The sequence below is a fragment of the Chelonoidis abingdonii genome, chromosome 4 (genome assembly GCF_003597395.2).
Source record: "Chelonoidis abingdonii isolate Lonesome George chromosome 4, CheloAbing_2.0, whole genome shotgun sequence".
Taxonomy (NCBI): Eukaryota; Metazoa; Chordata; order Testudines; family Testudinidae; genus Chelonoidis; species Chelonoidis abingdonii.
In genome coordinates, this window is record NC_133772.1 from 42,759,801 (window position 1) to 42,780,672 (window position 20,872).

Here is a 20,872-nt window from a genome sequence, read left to right on the forward strand (position 1 = left end):
CCCCCCCCTTTTCCTAGTGTTATTGTGAGGAATGGCAGAGAGAAAGAATGTGCCCTGTCAGCATAAGTGGCTGTTGGAAAGAGCTAAATTCTTATCAGCTGTTAGAAAGGAGGAAACAGGAGCTGTTGTTTACAGAGAAGTCAGACACCCCCCCCCCCATACCCCGCTTCTCCATGGACCTCCATTCCAACAACTCCAGATCCAGGTCTTCCTTTCTACCCACTCCTCTTCCTGGTTCTGTTTTTTTTTGCTAATAGCAGGAATCCCTTTCTCCTGCTGAGGTCAGACTCTTGGCCGTGCACCCCTCATTCTAATGCCTCTGGGTCTAAATCACCATCATCCTGCTCATAGTGCAGTCACTCTTACTGGTGCAAAAAGCTTCCTGGTCAGAAGGATAGCCTTCAAATGCTGCCTTTGCATGCCTGTGTTGGACTGTAGGAGGGTCAGGGTAGCAGTGAGTTGGAAACTCTCTCAAAAACATTCACACAGGGTTTGGTGTTTTGACATCCAACTCGTTTTAGAGAGCTGATTTTCTGCCATTCTCTCCTCTCATCAGCCTCAGAGGAAAATCTTCACCAGTGTCTTGCTCAAATACAAGAACAGTCCAAAAGTCCTGCAAAATCACTTAACCGCTAGGGCCAGATCCTCAGCTGGTATAAACTGGCAAAAGCTCCACTGATCTACACCAGCAGAGGACCTGGCTACAAAGGGGACAGGTTTATACTACATTGTGACAAGGTCATAAGAGTTTTCATTGCAAAATGTTTTCAGAGTGTCTCTCTCCAAATTTCCTCCTGAAATGATTCGATGGAAGGAAAAAACACATATATGGTACCAGCTGAAGGAGGATGTACATTTTTTTTGCACGTCTCAGAACTCTTTTTTGTCCGCACTGCAAAACACCTTTGCATCCTCTCTCGCTAAATACAGAAATGGAGAGGAGCTGAAGCAGAATCCCAGATCAAAAGGTTCTCTCAACCCTGCTCCCCTGGGGGTGCACAAGATCAAGGTTTAAATATTAAGGTTTTAGTTCATTTCCATGCAGAACAGAGAGAAACATCTCCAATCCCTCCACCTCTCCCCATCACCTTAAACCAGTGGTTTTTGACCTTTTTTTCATTTGCAGACCCCTAAAAAAATTTCAAGTGGAGGTACAGGCCCTTTGGAAATCTTAGACATAGTCTGCAGATCCCCAGGAGTCCGCAGACCACAGGTTGAACACCACTGGCTTAAACCAAAAAATATCTAAAGGATGTGGGAGTTAATGCCTGGAGTTAGGAGTACACCCAGAAGAACTGTTGCCTTTGAACTATTCCTGAAGATCTCATTCATGTGTGAATTCCATTTAAACATCAGTGGGCTTTCTCACAGAGTTTTCTTCAGAAGTAAGAACTACAGGATTGGGACCCTGAGGAGCAGCAAGTACATCCTCTCCGTTCCCGTTTATCGCTGTTGGGCAACAGTAGCATCCGGACCCCATAGTATTGCAGGCTACACAGACAATGCCAAACCCTGTCCCACAGAGCTTACTGTCTAAGTAGACAAAGAAACCATACCAGACAAAGCAAAAAATAGTTTTAAAAGTGCAAAACTTTTTTATGGTTTATATAAAAAGAGATGATTTCTCTCAGCTGTCTCGTCCCCTCAGTCAAGCAACACCAGCACCGGGACTGACTCAGTGTGTCATCCTTCTGTACTAACAACCCAGCAGAAATGTTCCTCTGGTAACGAACTAGGCACCACCATTTAAATTCATTTCAACACTGATAATCCACTGACCCAGTTCTCCATTGCTTTGCACCTTGTATTGGCAATGACACCTGTTTAACATGGGTGTAAAAGTGTTGCCATTCTGATCTGATGGGATCTTGCATCTACCATGCACTGGTGCCAATGACAATAATACAGTGCAGGGCAATGGAGAATCAGGCCCAGGATGTTTGAGAGGTGCTCAGACACTACAGCAACCAGGGCTAATGGAGGCACATAAATGCCACAGTGCTGTGCCTCTCAGCGATGCCTGCCTAGTGCATTAGTTTTAATTGACTTTTAAAAATTATTTCCTTTCATACTGATGTATAGCAGGGGGTTCCTATGAAAATCCCAGTGCTGGAAGAGAAGCAATGCATGAAATAAGTTAACACATTTTAATGTTTAGACTTTTCTCTGATAGATGCAGGTGAGGGCCAGATTATCCAACAGGTTCACCTCCCGTGTATGCATGCAAATGCTGTGCTTAATTTGTGCCGGGTCTTGCCAGAGCTCAGTCCCAGCACCTCTAGGCTTGGCAGTTCGTAGCCCCAGCACTTCTGGGCCTGCTGCACCAGTTATGAAAGTAAAAAAAAAAAATTGCTTGAGCTCTGGCACCTAATTGCTTGAGCCCCGGCACCTCTTTCATTACAAATTAAGCACTGTTTAAACGGCATGCTGAGCAGCCAGTGTTCTCAATGAGAGCTGCTCGGTGCTAAGCAGTTATGAAAAATCTGGCCCCAGTTTTGAAAAGGAAAGCCAGAATTTTCCGAATACTCAGTTCAGCACAACGAGCAGGAGATAAACTAAAGAGAAAGTTCCTTAGAGCATTAGGGTGCATTCTAACTTGGATGCCACTGAGGGCTTTTTCAGAGCTAATAAGCATGTTTCTGTGCTGTGCTCCTCTGTGCTCACTGTCTCAGTACAGTGACATGTTCCCATGACTTGCCAGATGTAATTTGATTTACATTGCGGGTCCTATGAAGCACCCGTTGTTAGGTGGTAGAGGATTAACATGGGCTTGGGCTGGTTTTATTTCCTCTCCCTGGCCACAGGGACTCTTCAGAAAAATTGAGAGAAAAAAGTATTTGCCACTTGGCATGAAACTGCTTATCTGCCTTCAAAAGTGTTTTTATTTTGGACTGGAAGAAAGGGTTACTTGAGGTGAAAGGAGGTCCGTATGTCAGCAAAACAAAAGCCCCATTCCCCTTCCTCCCCAGAGAGGGGGAGGGGAGAAAGATGCACAAAAGGAGAGAGACAGACACTCAACTATATATAGACAGAGAGGAAGAGGTGTTAGACCCAGACAGAGTTATCCTCTTCACAATTGGCTAGTAAAGCAAGTCTCTGGTCCTATAGTCTCAGCAGAACTTTGGCATGTGGTCTGCTGACAGAAGGAAACGTGGAAGGCAGAAGAGGAGAACAGAAAGAGTAATTAGAACTGCAAACTCTTTCAGCTAAGCTAACCAACAGAAAGGAAGTGCTCCAAACTGGCTTCCAGAACTGCAGCCCCTGGAGCACTTGCTAGTGGTCAGCAGAGAAGTAGCTGGTGACATGGTGACAGTTAATGATCAGCTGCTCAATCACACCAGTGCAGCTAAAAATACATTCTTAATATTACACTGCTGTGCCACTGGGACAGCCAGTCGAGGGACAGTGCACCATATTGTGTCCAGTTCTGGATATTGTGTCCAGTTCTGGGCACCGCATTTCAGGAAGGATGTGGACAAATTGGAGAAAGTCCAGAGAACAGCAACAAAAATTATTAAAGGTCTAGAAAACATGACCTATGAGGGAAGATTGAAAAATTGGGTTTGTTTAGTCTGGAAAAGAAAAGATTGAGAGGGGACATGATAATTTTCAAGTACATAAAAGATTGTTACAAGGAGGAGGGAGAAGAATGGTTCCTCTCAACGTTTTGAGGATAGGACAAGAAGCAATGGGCTTAAATTGCAAAAAGGGAGGTTCAGGTTGGACATTAGGAAAAACTATCTGTCAGGATGGCTAAGCACTGGAATAAATTGCCTAAGAAGGTTGTGACATGTTCATCACTGGAGATTTTTAAGAGCAGGTTAGACAAACACCTTTCTGGGATGGGCTAGATAACACTTAGCCCTGCCTTGAGTGCAGGGGACTCGAGTAGATGACCTTTCAAGGTCCCTTCCAGTTCAATAATGCTATGATTCTATACCACCACAAATTGTAGGTTAGGGGTCCAGAAGATAATCTCAACGTGGCTTGCATTATTAAAGTTTTGGAACCTCCTTCTGCTCCTGTGAGATGAGGCAAAACAATAGAGCTGATGCGACATCAGTTGAGCTGAACCAAACCTCAAAGTTCAGATCAAAACACTTTGGGGGTGGAGATTCAAAGCTGAGATTTGGGTTCTTTTCTAAATTATCAATTCCCCTTCCCCCTGAAAACTGAGATTGAGATATCAATATTTCAGAAAGCAAATTTCACCTGTAACTCAAAATAAATCCTGTACAGTTGGTTACCAATTTAGATAAGCTAATTAGTAGCAATTCTCAAAGTCAGATTGGTGGTAAGGGAGGGGAGAATTTATAACAGGGAGTGTATTTGCTATCTGCATCAAATTCATTAGTTCATCTACCTTTACCTCTCTTGGCCATCTTCCTACCAATTATACTTGTCTTTCAGAGTTACTCCTGTAATTAGATTAAAGCAGTCCAGTCAGCAAGCGAATAGCAAGATGTAAATATTCTTTAATTGAGGGAGGGAGAAATAGCGTCCTTTGATTGAAACACCTGAACAAGACTCTTGCGACAAATTCAGGGTGCAGCTCTACTGAAACCAGTGGAGCTGCATCCTCACTGCAGAAATGAATTTGCCCAATGTAAGGCTGAAGGGATGAAGTGTGACCCTGTCTGCGTGAGGAAAACGGCCTGGTGCTAACCATAGTATGTTCATTCTTCCTCACCTTTCCCTCCTATACCTCACTGTTGTTGAATCCTTTAGCTGCTAATATAAATGGGACAAAATGATGTGATATTGTTAAGGAAAGTTTGATGTGATTGGGTCTCTATCATACTTCCAGTAATGCCACCGAAGACATTTTTGCCCTGCATGCCAGCAGCTAAATAATTTTTTTTTTTTTACACCAGTTGTAGAGCCACAGGGTGAAAAAGAACTGTTAACCACTATTGTCAGCAGTGGGTCATTATCCATGCCTGGGGACTTTGAAATTCACTGGGAGTGGCCAGAAAAAGACAAATACAGACAACCAGAGCTGCACAGATAAAAGGAAAAATGAGTATTTCCTCTTAAATCAATTTATATTGTTATTGGCAACTTTTGTGCATAAACTTCAGATAAAACTATATGCGGAATGCCTGATTGGATGTGTGTGTCTGGGTGTATGTACAAGCTTTCACACATGTAGGGCACAGATTGAGCATGCAGTAATAAGAAAATGACTTGGGAAAATCATTATGGCAATTGCATTCTTGCACCACTGTGATCAACTTCCCAGCAATCTCCCTGCTCCACCTCGGATATGGGAGTTTTCTGCCCAGCGAATACTCGTAGCTTAACAGGCAGCTTCCTTTTGACACTTCTGGCACAGCCACATGCATGAAAAACAAGGGCTTCCTCCAGTATGGTAGAGTCTTCATCACACTTGGGGCCTGATTCCCCAGTCTTGCTCCTTGAGTAGTCGCTTATACCTGCACAAAATAGGTGTAAGATGCTACAATTTTGATTTGTGTAACATTTGACACCTTCCACTTTATACTCATGTAAGTGATGACACAAAAGTGCAAGAGAGTAGAGAATCTATGCCCTCATGTCTTATCACAACTGCTAGTGTATTTCCCATAGCCTTCACTTTTTGGGTGGTGCATTGAGCCAGGGTAAGTTATGTTAGATCTAATCCTCGGTCAGCACATGGGGGTATTGATACCAGAGCACCCAATATGGCACCTCCAGTCAGAGTGATCTTTAGAATGAGCTGTCTCCCTGGAAATGAGCTGAATCCATAGGACCAGTGCTCTTAGAAGTCGCCTGTTCATCCACAGGGATGAAGCATGTGCAATTGTGTCTGCACTAATGTATCTTTGGAGGAGAATGTTTCCTGCTGCATGCTCCTCCAGCTTCCCTGATGCACAAGCAGCCAGTCAATGCGACACAAAAAAATGCCAGAGCTACTTACTGAAGTAGAAGCCCCTGTCCCCACAGACAAACTGCAATGTGTCTACTAGTTCCCCACCACAGAGCGTTTCAGCAGTGCCATATGCCGACGTGGAGTCCACCGTGTATGCCAGGAAGGTGAGTGCGAGCAGCAGTATCCGCCTAGAGGCGCACATCCTCTGCACCTGAAAGACACAAATTCAAAATGTTAACTATGGTGCAGAACCCCACTCGAGTGCTCTCAAGGCACCAAGCATAACATGCATGTGTGCATGCACAGGAGAGCTTGTGACTGTTTGTGGTACGGAGAACCACGTGCTCTTTTGCTTATTTGCGAAGTATTCAGACTCTTCTGACAGTGGATAAAAACAAGCAATTACCAGACAACATTCATCTTGCCACTTGCATACAGCTGGCTTCCGCAAAGTAACACCTCCTCTCAGTCACCCAGAGAGGATTCTGCCTCTGAGGGAAGTTCCCGTTTTTGTCATGGCCGAGGACAGGTGGCCTTACTTACTGCCATCAGATGTTTCTTTTCCTTTTTGCTCAGCCAATCTCAAGGGCTGAGCTTTGAATACAAGCTTTGGGAGACTAAAGGTGGGGTTACAAAGAGATCCCTTAGAACTGCCATTCTCTTCCTTATGGAAACACCACATTAGTCTTTCAGACACCAAAAGTTAAGGCTAAGGCATCATAGGTAGGGCTACATTTTCTACAGCAATAATTTAAACTGTGATTCTGTGGGACTGTTATGTGCTACCATTTCTCTGTTCAACTCCAGCCATGAACCTCAGTACTGATGTGCTGCATCCCCCTCTATTCCAGCCCCAGGCCTCTGAGCAGTGACTGCCAAATGTGAGTGGGGGAAGGGGAAAGTTGATTGTGATGGTGGTCGTGCAGGCCAACAGTCTCTAGGGTTACACAACCAACTAATCTTATTTTATTTGTGGCCTAAATCAAGATTTGAACCCAGATCTCCAGAAGGTTTAAAGGCTAATGCCTAATGCCCTCCATCACAAAGTCTGTACCTCAGGTTCCCCTCCCTAGCATATTAGGCGCTGATTTTGATTCCACATGGGTGTGTATGTAACTCCATTAAGTGCTACCACACACCCTTGGATGGCCTTAGGCAAGCCCCTTTACCTCAGTGTCCCACTTTCAGCCTCTTTAAATGGGGCTGATACCACCTCTCAGCCCCATGCATGACTGGAGACCAGGATACCTCAGTGATGAGCACCTCCAGAGAAAACCCTGATATAAAGCAGCATGGTGAATGTGGCTGCTGAAATCCAATCAGAACTGCAGGAGGAAAGAATGGCAAGATGGCAACTGGAATAAGGCAATTCTGAGGTCCAAAATTCGTGAGAAAAAAATGCTGTATTAGCTATGTACTTATTAGGCTCTCATCACCAGAGCATCTGAAGAACTCTTAGTTATTAATGGATTTTTATCCAGTTCACTCTGGTGAAGCAGCATGGTTTTATTCCTGTTTTACAGATGGGGAAGAGAGGCCTAGGGTAGATTAAGGAGACTTGCCCAGGATCACACAGGAAGTCTGTGACTGAGCCTAGAATTGAATTCAAGTCAGCTGAGTACCAACCCAATACCCTATCCACAAAGCCGTCCTTCCTACCAACTTCCATAGTAGACTATCGCTCAACCCATCAGTGATAGAAATAATCTGACCTTACAATGATTACTAGTCCCTTTTAGATTATGAAAAAATAAAAGGCCATTTATCACGTGGGCCAAGCATGGTGGGGAAATATGAAGGGGAGCTGAGGACTTCCCCAGTGAGTGTCTTCTTTTTCCTGTTACAATCTTAATGTTTGATTTCTTATTCAAGATGGATCTGAACCAGAGCCCCAGCTCAGAACATCCCTGACCTAGTTCTGTGATTCAGGCCTCATTTCTATGACCAGCACATGATTTTGCTAACTTGTATGAAGACATGTTCTGAAGAAGCTGCAAACAGAAAGATGTCCATCATATCCTCATTTGCTGGTCCAAACAGGAGCTATAAACTGATACGATCTGCCACTATCCCTTGTAGTTCTGGCTTGTGCTCCCACAAGCCAGTACAGTGGGTACTTGTTGGTCTTGTTAGTCTTCCTAACCTGGCAACACTCCTAAAATGTTCCTATTGGAAGATGCTTCCGTTCAGGCCACATATCCAGGCTGGCTTGTAAAATTAAAAAGATAATAGAGGAGTTTTTAAACTAAGGGCTGGGGGACAGCTGACAGGTGTGGAGGAGCACAAGGTTCAGACAGACACATCCCTTAAAGGGGATATTCTAAATCCTAGTAAGGAGGAGGTGATAGAAGTTGATAAAATACAGGCAGGAACTGAAGAAAAACAGTCAAACAAAAGAGTTCTATTCAGTTACATCACAGGAAGGCAGACAACTAAATATCGACAAATTTTCTAAGTGCTTGTATACAAATGCTAGAAGTCTAAATACTAAGATAGGTGAGCTTGAGTGCCTGGTATTAAATGAAGATATTGATAATAGGCATCACAGAAACTTGGTGGAACAATGATAATCAACCCGACAGAGTAATGCCAAGGTACAAAATATATAGGAATGACACAGTACATCACACTGGTGGGGGAGTGGCATTATATGTTAAAGAAAGCATAGAGCTGAATATAGTAAAAATCTTGAATGAATCAAACTGTACCATAGAATCTCTATGGATAGCAATTCTATGCTTGAATAATAAGAGTATAGCAGTAGGAATATACTATTGACCACCTCACCACAATGGTGACTGTAATTGTGAAATGCTCAGGGAGATAAGAGAGGCTACAAAAACAGAAAATTCAGTAATAATGGGGGATTTCAACTATTCCCATATTGACTGGGAATGTGTCACCTCAGGGTGGGATCCAGAGATAAAATTTCTAGACACCATTAATGACTGCTTCTTGGAGCAACTAGTCCTGGAACCCACAAGGCAAGGCAATTCTTGGTTTAATCCTAAATAGCACATAGGATCTGGTCTAAGAGGTGAATACAGTTGATTTGCTTGGTAATAGCAACCATAATGTAATTAAAGTTCACATCCTTGTAAAGGGGAAAATACCAAAGAAACCCGCCACAGTAGCATTTAACTTCAAAACAGGGGAACTAGATAGAAATGAGAAGGCCAGTTAAACGGAAATTAAAAGGAACAATCACAAAAATGAAACAGTTGCAAGCTGCACACACACATCCCATAATAGAGGCTCAAACTATATGTATGTCACAAATGTATTAAAATAAGTAAGAGGACCAAAAAATTTCCACCCTGGCTAAACAGCGTAAAAGAGGCGGTTAGAGACCTCTTTTAAAAATTAGAAGTCAAATCTTATTAAGAAAAACAGAAAAGTGCATAAGATCTAGCAAGTCAAGTAAAATTAGGCAGACCAAAAAAAAAAATCTGAAGAGCAACTAGCAAAAGACATAAAAACTAAAAACAATTTTTTTAAGTACATCAGAAGCCAGAAGCCTGTCAAAAGATCAGTGGGGCCACAGGATGATCAAGTAGCACTCGGGGAATTCTTTGCACCAGTGCCTTTACTGCTGACGAAGTAAAGGAGATTCCCATACCTGAGCCATTCTTTTTTAGGTGACAAATCTGAGGAAAGCAACAAAGAATCCTGTGGCATCTTATAGACTAACAGAAGTATTGGATCATGAGCTTTCATGCGTGAATACTCACTTCGTCAGAGCTTATGCTCCAATACTTCTGTTAGTCTATAAGGTGCCACAGGACTCTGTCACTTTTTACAGATCCAGACTAACAAAGCTACCCCTCTGAAATATGAGGAAGTTTCTCAGACTGAGGTGTCAGTAGAAGAGGTTTTGGACCATATTGATAAATTAAACAATAAGTCACCAGGAACAGATGGTATTCACCCGAGAGTTCTAGAGAAACTCATATATTAAATTGCCAAACTACTAACTGTGGTATGTAACCTATAGGTTAAATCAGCCTCTGTATCAAATGACCTGCAGATGCCTAATGTAACGCCAATTTTAAAAAGGGCTCCAGAGACAATCCTGGCAATTACAGGGCTGTAAGCCTAATTTAAGTACCAGGCAAATTGGTTGAAAGTATAGTAATGAATAGAATTATTGGACACATGGATGAATATGGTATGTTGAGGAAGAGTTAACATGGCTTTTGTAAAAGGGAAATCCATGGTTCATCAATCTATTAGAATTCTTTGAGGGTGTCAGCAAGCACATGGAAAAGGATGATCCAGTGGACATAGTGTAGTTGGACTTCCAGAAAGCCTTTGACAAGGTCCATCACCAAAGGTTCTTAAGCAAAGTAAGCTGACATAGGATAATAGGAAAGCTCCTCCATGGATCAGTAACTGATTTAAAAAATAGGAAACAAAGGGTAGGAATAAATGGTCATTTTTCACAGTGGAGAGAGGTAAATAGAAGGGTCCCCCAAGGATCTGTACTGGGACCAGTGCTGTTCAACATATTCATAAATGATCTGGAAAAAATGGGGAAAGAGTGAGATGGCAAAGTTTGCAGATGATATAAAGTTACTCAAGATAGTTAAGTCCAAAGCTGATTGCAAATAGTTACAAAGCAATCTCATAAAACTAGGTGACTGGGCAACAAAATGGCAGATGAAATTCAGTATTGATAAATGCAAAGTAATGCATACTGGAAAACATAATCCCTGCTATACATACAAAATGAAGGGGTCTACATTAGCTGTTACCACTCAACAAAGAGATCTTGGAGTCACTGTTGATAGTTCTCTGGAAATACCTTCTCAATGTGCAGCAGTAGACTGTGATGGGGGAGGCTGTACAGGAAGCAGTCAGTTGGAGGGAGACTGTACAGAGCAGCAAATCCCAGTGGTCTCACATAAAATGAGTTGCAGGGCCAGAGTAAGTCAGTTGCTGCAGGGAGCCCAAGGAGGGTTCCTAGCAGCCTGTAGGAAGGTAGCACCTTGGACAGAACAATTGCTGGCAGGGACCAAGGGAGCTCCTGGCTTGCTGCTGGGACTTGAGGGCTGGAGGCCCTGAGAAGAAGGCGAAGAAGGGGCTGGAGCCACGAGGAAGTGGCTCAGGGGACTTAAGCAGCACTGGTGGAGAAGTTAAGGAGGGCTATCCGGATGCTGCTATCTACAGGGTCTCTGCGCTGGGACCTGGAATAGTGGGTGGGTCTGGGTCCCCCCCCTACTCACCAATGGGGAAGTGGCTGGACTGTAGAACTTTGAGATACTTTCCCCTGGAAGGGAGACAACACGGATGGTGACATAGCTGGAGGGCTGAGTCATGAAGAGGATGCGGTGACTCCTGGACTAAGGAGAAGGCAGTGGGGGACGCACCACCAGAAGAGGGTGCACTGGCTGAGAGAGCTGATCTCTGAGATGGCCAGCAGGAGGGTCTGCTCTGGTGAATGAAAAAACTAGCAATGTTAGGAACCATTAGGAAAAGGATAGATAATACGACAGAAAATATCATAACTCTACTATATAAATCCACAGTACACCCATACTTTGAATACTGCATGCAGTTCTGGTCGCCCCATCTCAAAAAACATATATTAGAATAGGAAAAAGTATAGAGAATGGCAACAAAAATGATTAGGGGTTTGAAAGAGCTTCCATATGAAGAGAGATTTAAAAAAAATGGGACTGTTCATTTTAGAAAAGAGAAAACTAAAGAGGGATATGATAGAGGTCTATAAAATCATGAATGGTGTAGGGCAAGGAAATAAGGAAGTGTTATTTACTCCTTCTCATAACACAAGTACCAGGGGCCACCCAATGTAATTAATAGGCAGCAGGTTTAAAACAAATATAAGAAATTCCTTCTTCATACAATGCACAGTCAACCTGTGGAACTCATTGCTGGTGGGGGAGGAATCTGTGAAGGCCAAAAATATGACAGGGTTCAATAAAGAATTAAATAAGTTCATGGAGGATAGGTCCATCAGTGGCTAATAGTGAGGGTCAGGGATGCAATCCCCTGCTCTTGGTGTCCCTAAACCTCTGACTGTCAGAAGCTGGGACCAGATGACAGGGGATGGATCACTCAATAATTGTCCTGTTCTGTTCATTTTCTCTGAAGCATCCGGGACCGGTCATTGTCAGAGACAGGATACTGGGCTAGATGGACCATTGGTCTGACCTAGTATAGCCATTCTTATGACCCTGCACTACTGATGTCAGTGGGGACTTCAATGGAGAACAAGCTCTTAGTCACTCACTGAGGTTTTGGCCTGCACAATGCCTCCATTGAGAAGCACCAGGAATATCACTGAGCCATGATTTCATTTTCATACAGTCTTCCAAGCTAGAGTGTTTCCTATGAAAAGACTTTCACTTGATTTAATGGCCTGGGCTGGGAGTCGTGACCAATGCTCCCTGGCATTACCTCAGTACTTCCTGTGCACTTCAGTCATATCCCAGATGTAACAACATCACGGTTGTGATCTCTAATTAGCACAATTATCCCATTTTTATGAGGCTTCTGATTGCTTAACGTCCCCTGGGCTTAAGCTAAGCTTGCAGCTCATCACTAGGGCAGCAGGTGGTGTATAGGCAGTGTCATTGCATAAGCAGCTGATATGGGGCTTAAGAACAACCAAATCATTCCCCACTTCCAATTAACCTCCCGCTCACATGAGCACCATGGTTAACCAAGAAACTTGTCATCAGTTCCTCCTCCCCCTACCCCATCATAGTCAGTTCCTCAGAAGGGGATTGCTTAATTTTGTGTTTGACAAATCTGGGCAAAAAAACATCCCTCCACAGCAGGACAAAGATATCGGGCTTTGTCTGTCTCCAAATCTTGGAAGAACCCTGATAAAATCCTCTCCCAAACCACAAGCCTGTATACTTTTATCTGCAATAGTAGCTAGGGTCACACTTTAAGAATATCTGTCAGGCAAGCAAGTGACCTCTCTCTCCCCGCTGCCCTCTGAAAGATGCCATGCACAGAGAGCCTCACTGTTTCACAACCCAGAGAGAAGTCTTGCCCAAAACTCATGGGGTAGCTGCTCTGAAACAAAGGTCACTTCCTCCGATCCACCCCTCGCCAAGCAAGCCAGTATCCAGCTACCTACTTCCATCCCCATTCTAACCGCACAAGGGAACCAATGAGATATTCTGAAGTGAGTTAGTGCTAGACCTATCGGTTCCTCTCTGGTACCTCTAGTCTAAACTCATTACCAGTCCTCTGCCCTGGTAGTGATACCCTCCACCCCAGACAGAGAACAGGAGAGAGAGCTCCTTTCCTACCCACCTGTGTGCACTAGCAGAGAAAACAGAGCAGCAAGTATCCACAGAGCCCTGTGGACTAAACACCTTAGGCCAAATGCCTCCATGGAGTTACTCCAGTGACTTGTATTCGGCTCTTCCCCTCCCTGCCAGAGCCTTCACCTTAACCAAAGAAGCACCAGCAGAGTTGCCCACAACTGGTTTTTCCCTTAGTGTCCCCATCCTTACCATGTACCATGAGAGAATAAAAACATACCGGGAGGGAGAGTTTTTGTCAGCAGTGCGACCTGATACACTCCAGTTCTGTGGGGAAAAAACTCCAGTTCCTTTGGAAAATGCCAGCACCTCCAGACTTAAATTACCCCTGTTTTGTTATTTATTGCTAAGCTGGCCCCCTATCCCTTCTCCCCATACAGGCGAGGAGACAATCAGAGTAAACTCATGCCATCAGTTTACTCTCCACCCTAAAAATGACCCAGTGACTCAGGTACCGAGCCCCTTTTTAATGTCTTGTATTAAAGGTTGTGAGGACAGACATGGTACTGATGCTGTAATCTAACCCAGTACCGATATGGCCATGTGTGATCCAATGAACTGCCTAGTCTGTAACCCCTCCTCTCACTCTGAATGCTGGCTCTCTCCAGACAGGTCTCAGTGTGATTTTCACCTTGCATGTATTTTTTTCCCCTCCCTTCCACAGATCAATGTAATGAGAAACCAGACAGGCAAGTGAGCAAGCAAAAAGCATATTTACTACCTAGTGCTGCACTTTCTCCTTGGTTAAAGCAGCTGCAACACTACACAGTCCCACAGACCTTTATTTATCCATTTGCCATGTTTATTCTCTGGAATACCCAGCAGGCTTGACTGCATGACAAGTTCTGTAGGGGACTTCTGACCTCTGGGACATTGTCACTTGCAGACAGTGCCTGGAGGTCGTTCGATCTGCTCTCTTTCCTCTCCAGTTACATCCCACCCCAATCTGGAACGGGAGAGGCGTTTCAGGGGTCACTTCCGCAAATGTACAAAGCCTATCTTTTTTTGGTTACAAAATCATTTTGCACGAGGAAGCCTCCTAAATTCCAGTTGGGATACGCTGCCCATTGTTGTTGGAGAGATCTAGGTTCAGTTCCTAGCTCTGCCACAACCTTGCTGTGTGACCTTGGGCAAGTCTCTTAATCTGTCCTTGCCTTAGTTCCCCAATGGTAAAATAGGGATGATACTTCCTTTCTTCCACCCTTTGTCTGTCTTATCTATTTTGACTGTACGCTTTTCAGGGCTGGGAGAGTCTCTTACTGTGTGTATAGGATTTAGCACAATGAGGTCTTAGGCACTAGCAGAATACAAATAAATTAGGGCTGAAAATGGCTGGCAATATTCAACCTTCTCAGGAAGTTTTTCTGACTAAGATGTAAGATGCATAGCACCATGTTGAGGGAGGGGTCTTCACTAAGAAAAAAAAAATCAACCTGTTGTACTCTTCTGAAATCAGGTTGGCTCAGCTGTGTGTATAATTCTGTTTCTTCTTGCCTGCATGGACACCAAGTCAAAGAGTCCTTACCAGGGTTAAACAATTATCCTATAATGTTATTATAATATGATTTTCTCTACACACAGAAAAGTAAAAACTCACCAGGTTTAGAAAACTTGTTGGGCCACAAGCATGTTTTATACGAGTTTAAACGTGGTTAATTTTTGCAGCATTGTGTCCCTTGAGTGGCTAGTTTTACTGTAACATTTGTCTTCGGCCCCTCGCTCTCTCCTCAGTTCATTGTAATTTGTCTGCTTATTCAGCGACACCTGCTCCCGCACAATGTTTCCACATTGTTCAGCAGAGGAGCTGTTCCTTTACTTGTGTGCATCAGTGTACAGGACCCCAGATGAAATTGCTGGTAGGGGGAGAGAGAGGGCGACTGAATATCCCTCTCCCCTCCAGAGAAAGTCATCCCTCTAGGTCGGGGTCTAATGAAGAAGCAGTGTGGGGAGAAGTCCCTGTATTGAACCCACACAAAAGCTGCCTCTTCCAGGCCCACTGCAACATAAGACAGGAGGATGCAAATTCTTCCTCTCAGTTACCCAGGCTGATTGGTCCCTCACTGGTCAAGTAAATCAAACTTATGATTCCCTTAGATGATGACAGACTTCTACCATCAGCTTGCACAGCCCTGTTCAACAAGCAAGGAGCTCAAACAAGACAAGAGCATGAATCCTATTCACCTGCAGCAAGCCATCGGCCCCGCACTGAGTCAGGTGTGTCTATTTACTCTCCACTCCATTTCCCAGTGACTAGCTAAAAAGACTTGCCTGTTTCAGGGATTTTTGCACTGATATAAGCTACGCTCATGTAAAGCCCCAGCGCAGATGCTGAAAGTGGGGCTGAAACTGGGGCAAGTTTATATAGTAATCTCTTCAGAGAAGTATCAGAGGGGTAGCCGTGTTAGTCTGGATCTGTAAAAGCAGCAAAGAATCCTGTGGCACCTTATAGACTAAAAGATGTTTTGGAGCATGAGCTTTCGTGGGTGAATACCCACTTCGTCAGATGCATGCATCTGATGAAGTGGGTATTTACCCACGAAAGCTCATGCTCCAAAACGTCTGTTAGTCTATAAGGTGCCACAGGATTCTTTACTGCTTCTTCAGAGAAGGAGGCTGTTTGCACAATGGCTTGCACAGTGGGGCCCTGATTTGGAGCCTCTACGGGCCACTAAAGTTGTCCCAGTGAAGCTCATCCATACAGGGTTTTCTTCTCTGTTATAGCTACATTGGTATGGCTAGACCAGTATAAAAAACTGATAATAATTAGGGCTGTCAATTAATCGTAGCTAACTCAAGTGATTAACTCAAAACAAATTAACTTGATTAAAAAAATTGTGATTAATCGCAGTTTTAATTGTGCTGTTAAACAATTCCAATTTAAATTTATTATAGATATTTTTGAATGTTTTTCTACTTTTTAAATATATTGGATTCAATTACTACACAATGTGAAGTGCAGGGCTTACATTATTTTTTTATTACAAATATTTGCACTGTAACAAAGATAAACAAAAGAAACAGTATTTTTCAATTCACCTCCTACAAGTACTGTAGCGCAATTCCCTTATCTTGAGAAAGTGCAACTTACAAATGTAGATTTGTTTTTGTTACATAACTGCATTCAAAAATAAAACAAGGTAAAACTTTAGAGCCTACAAGTCCACTCAGTCCTATTTGTTGTTTAGTCAATCGCTAAGACAAGTTTGTTTATATCTACAAGGTCCTACCTATAATTCCCCACCCTGTAATATACTTTCATGATAAAGAGATTGCACTACAATACTTGCCTAAGATGAATTGAAAAATACTATTTCTTTGGTTTATCTTTTTTAGAGTGCAAATATCTGTAATCAGATATAATAACAAAGTAAGCACTTTGTCCTTTGTGTTGTGTAGTAATTGAAATCAATATATTTGAAAATATAGAAAACATCCAAAATATTTAAATAAATGGTATTCTGTTATTATTTGACAGCATGATTAAAACTGTGATTAATCACGATTAATTGTTTAAATCATTTGACAGCCCTAATAATAATTAGACGAGCCCTGAGTGATACTCAGAGATGCTGCAATAGCAGTCTCACCCATGCAGTGGTATGCCAGCAACATGTGAGTGGCCATGTGAGGCAGATAACATGAACCCTAAGTATGCTAGTTTTAAAAATCACATGATTTAAGCCAATCTCATGATTTTTGGCACCTGACTCATGATTGTTATATGCCGGAAGCTGGCAACACTATGTTAGCTCTTACTTTCTTTTGTCTTAAATGGGAAATGTGCTCCCTCCCTGCCCTACTCTGGGAAGAGGGTTCCCTTCATACCCCACAGTTCCCTCTGTCCCACACTGGGGGATGAAAGGGTCTCTCTCTGTACAGTAAGTGTTAGTTTCCCCAGCAAAGACTATTGTAGCTATGGGTGGAAAAAATCAAACTAGAAAAAGGTGAAAGGGGTACTCAGTATTATTTACTCAGGAGTGTATTGCACAAACTTTGGTATGCAGCCCAGAAATATTTGATTTATTGCATTAAAAAGGGAAATGAAATCTTGCTTAACTCCTCTAAAGACAGCTGGCAGAATCTGGAGAAGGGATTTCAAAGTCAGCCTTAGTTGCCTCATTTAACTTTTTCTGAATTACTCCAGGTTCTGGAATCAACTATAGCAAAGCAAGCAGAACGATAAAGAGAGAAGAGTTAAGTCATTTAATCAGAAATTGTGGTGATTGGAGTTTTTTGGCCAGTGATATTCCCACAACACATTGAACTGGCTTTAGGTCTCAGCAGAGCATGGTTAACACTTTCAGTTCCATTTCATACAAGTGATCGGTGTGTGTATTTTATCCCTCACTCACTGAAGCCAGTAAACCACACACACACTGCCCCAGCCATTCTCTAGATAGAGAAGCTTTTAAAGCAAAGACAAACCAAAGTAGGATTTGAGAGCTCACTCGCAGGATATGCACTGGTAGTGGACAGGAGAAGGTGGGCCACCTGCAATGCTGCTACTTGATCCTGGAAAAGCATCAGATTCTCTGTCTCTCTAAAAATAAGACCTGTGTTTCCTTTATTTTAAAAACGAGAGCAATTCCTTCTTATAATGCTCTGTTATGCAGCTAGGGCCTCATCCAAAACCCACTGTCATCAATGGAAAGACTCGCAATGACTTGACTGGGCTTTGGTTGAAGACTCTGTGTAGTAGTTTGGTCCAGCCAGTGATCCTCCCATACAGGTTATAGTAAAGGATCATCCGTAGAAAGCACACAGACACACGCACATTTTGGCTTTGAGATTTTGCTGGGAAGGGGAAAACCCCAACAACCTTTTTTTTTTTTTTGCAGGAAAAGTGGATTTGTTTATCCCTGTACTAATTTTCACAGAAATCCCCTTTGAAAGGTTAAGTGAACATGTGCCTGTCAACAAATCGGTGCGGGTTTTACAATTGTGACCCATTCTTGCCACCACCAAACTTGTCAATTTTGATCCAGAGAAGCCCAAACCAGAAATATCATCTGGTTTTACTGCCCCAGATATGATGTTTCATTGTTTCCTTAATATGCAACCGAAGTCACTCTCACAAAATGTTGGACCCATTCTCCTGAACTCTCCTACATAGATCCAAACAAACACAGGGGAAAAAAATAAAAGCCCAACAACCTGTTATGCTAAAAAAACAAAACCTCCTCCTGCAAACCTTGGGCTCCACAGCCTGTCCTGGTGTTAGGAAGAAAACTATATTACTTTGTATAGAGAAGTTCCAACCTAAGGGTTTAAAACAGAGGCTCTCCCCAAGTGTCTATTTAAAACCACCCACACAAGTCTTATTTTTACACTTGGTTGCTCGATGTTGCCTGAGCATAACCTAGTGTATCAGAAACCCTGTTAACGTACCACTGGTTGAAAGCAAGGCAGCCACATCTGCTGGTACAGTTATGTTAAATCTAAGTTTCCTCGTGTGCCCCAATTCCCTACTGCTGAACAGAGTGCTAAAACCTTTCCAAGTTGCTCTCTTAAAACAATTACAGTAGGGAAAAGCAATTGGGAAGGAAGGAAGAAAAAAAAAAAAGACTCCACACAAAGTAGAAGGCTACATGCCAACCATTAACTCTCACTCCATTTTGGCTTCATTTTCTTGTTTTTCCTCTCTGAATTTTCATTCCTCTGAGACCGAACATGCTGCAGTGTTTTTCAGAATAGTGTTTAATAATCTCTGTAGGCTCTGAAGCTAAAGAACTGTCTGTCCCTTCCACACAATGCACAATCTTAATATTCCCCTCCTCCCCCGCCAAACAACTTAAGAAAAGCATGCAATACTTCGTTAGAAGAGGTCTATTTAAAGTTCTGTCCAATAGCCCATAGGTGACCTTGCATGACCTCGTATAATAGAAATGAGATCCAGACACCCCTAATTTGAGTGCAGATCAGACTTTCGTGCCTTGAACCGTCTAATATAAACACACACACACTTAAGGTGATCTTAGCATTTGTCTATGAAATAAACATTCCTAGTTAGTCCCATATATCATTCTCCAGGCACAGCCTCCCATGATCACCTGCTATTCAGTTTCCAACACTGCCTGTGGTGTTGGTATACAAGGGCAATGCTTCTCATTTACTTTTAAGCTTTAAACGAACATATGCACGCATGCACAAGCAGCAGAAAATCCATTAAAAAAAAAAGTGTGCTACGCTCCAACTCCAGTCTGGGAATCCCGGCACGATGCCAGTATCTCCATTCGTACGAGGACTCAGGAGTCCAGAGCTAGCATATGAATTTCCTGCGTTCCCTCAATGACAGGTCTCAACTCCCTTCCCCTTAGTGAAGAGCAATGGTCCCAGGTACAGTGCGCAGACATACACCAGTTTCCTAAGGGTGAGCCACCCCCTTGCAGAGCACAGCTCCCATCTCAGTCCTCTATAGCTGTGCATATACAGCCAGTCCCCACATGAGTCCCTACCGTGCCATTAATGCTGTGCCACCGTTCCCTTTTTTAACCTCTTAGGCTCCCACTGGGAGAAGTCCAGCCCTCTAGTTTAAAGTGAGGCGACTCAGTCTGGACCGTCATTTGAGGTCCCTCTAGCGACCCTAAAGGGGAACTGCAGTCAGGGGAGAACTTTTGCTTTTCTGTTTCCAAAACCCAAGCTCCACACGCAACCAAGGAAGAAGGGGGGGGAGGGAGGGGAGCAGCTCATAAATACTCTCGTTCTCCTACACCGGTCACTTTTGCAAATATCCCATTGCACCCTTTTGCAAGGACTTCACCATCACTCACACAAAAGATGCCGGGACGCAGCAACAAGAAACACAAACATTTCACCCAAATGCTGCTCCTGGTTGTAATCACGTTGTTTGCATGACTCCAAAGGGACACAACCAAAACCCTCCTGCCTTGCTTAAAAAAGAAAAAGCCAAGCCCGGCCCCCCGCTCCTGCAGGAGAGAGATCTCTCGCAGTGAGCTGGGCAGCTTTTTTAGCTCATTTCCAGCCCGCGTCCTTCTGTGAACTGGGGACGCGCGCGCGCGCGCGCTAAGCAAAAGGAAGAGGCAGAGTGGAGGCTCTGGATCTGCTGGACTGACCATCAAAAAGTCTGATGCTACTGATCTTAGCTCAGCGAGCCCCCTGGCTGCCCCCTCTGCCCTGGCCCTGCCTGCTATGGTACTAGAGACAAGCCCAATATGGGTTGTTTAATGTTGTCCTTACCTTTAAACTTCCACTGCTACTTTCAACTTCTTGTGTGCAGCCCTGGAGTAAGGCTGGGTGACTGTAGCATTCATCCATGTATCTCTCTGCTCCTGACATGCTTCTGTTCTGCTTGGTTTGTTTGTTTGCTGTTTAGTGTAATTTGGGGGGAGGTTTTTGGTGTGTCAAGTCCTTGTTTTACGAGGATGCTGTTGTTTTTTCTTTGCTGTCTCTTGGCTTGTTCTTGCTTTTCCAAGAGTCTGAGCTGGTGGGGCTTGGTTCTCCCAGCTGCAGCTATATTCTCAATTAGCTGCTCCACAACTGAGGAGACAGGCTGAGAGCACTCACTGCCCCTTCTTTTATACACCATCCAATGGGCATGCTCCAACTTCTACTGTAACAACGATCAAGGCAACTCAGCCAATAACCTTGCAGAAGTTATCTAACCCCTCTTTCCCCCTCCCTCTCTCTCTCTCGTGTAACCCTCGGAGTCTCACACTAGGAAAAAGTTTCAATAACATGG

General features: G+C 43.5%; 1 protein-coding gene across 1 annotated transcript in view; it reads right to left on the reverse strand.

Annotated features, from left to right (window-relative positions):
• IGF2 (insulin like growth factor 2) overlaps window positions 1-20,669 on the reverse strand; it is a 30,293-nt gene extending 9,624 nt beyond the window's left edge. The window contains exons 1-2 of the mRNA XM_032771043.1: window positions 20,371-20,669; window positions 5,921-6,083 (exon numbers count right to left, since the gene is read on the reverse strand). Of these exons, the coding sequence (XP_032626934.1) occupies window positions 5,921-6,083; window positions 20,371-20,469 (262 nt within the window). The 5' untranslated portion in view covers window positions 20,470-20,669. The remainder of the gene's footprint in view (window positions 1-5,920; window positions 6,084-20,370) is intronic.
• Window positions 20,670-20,872: the final 203 nt, after the last annotated feature.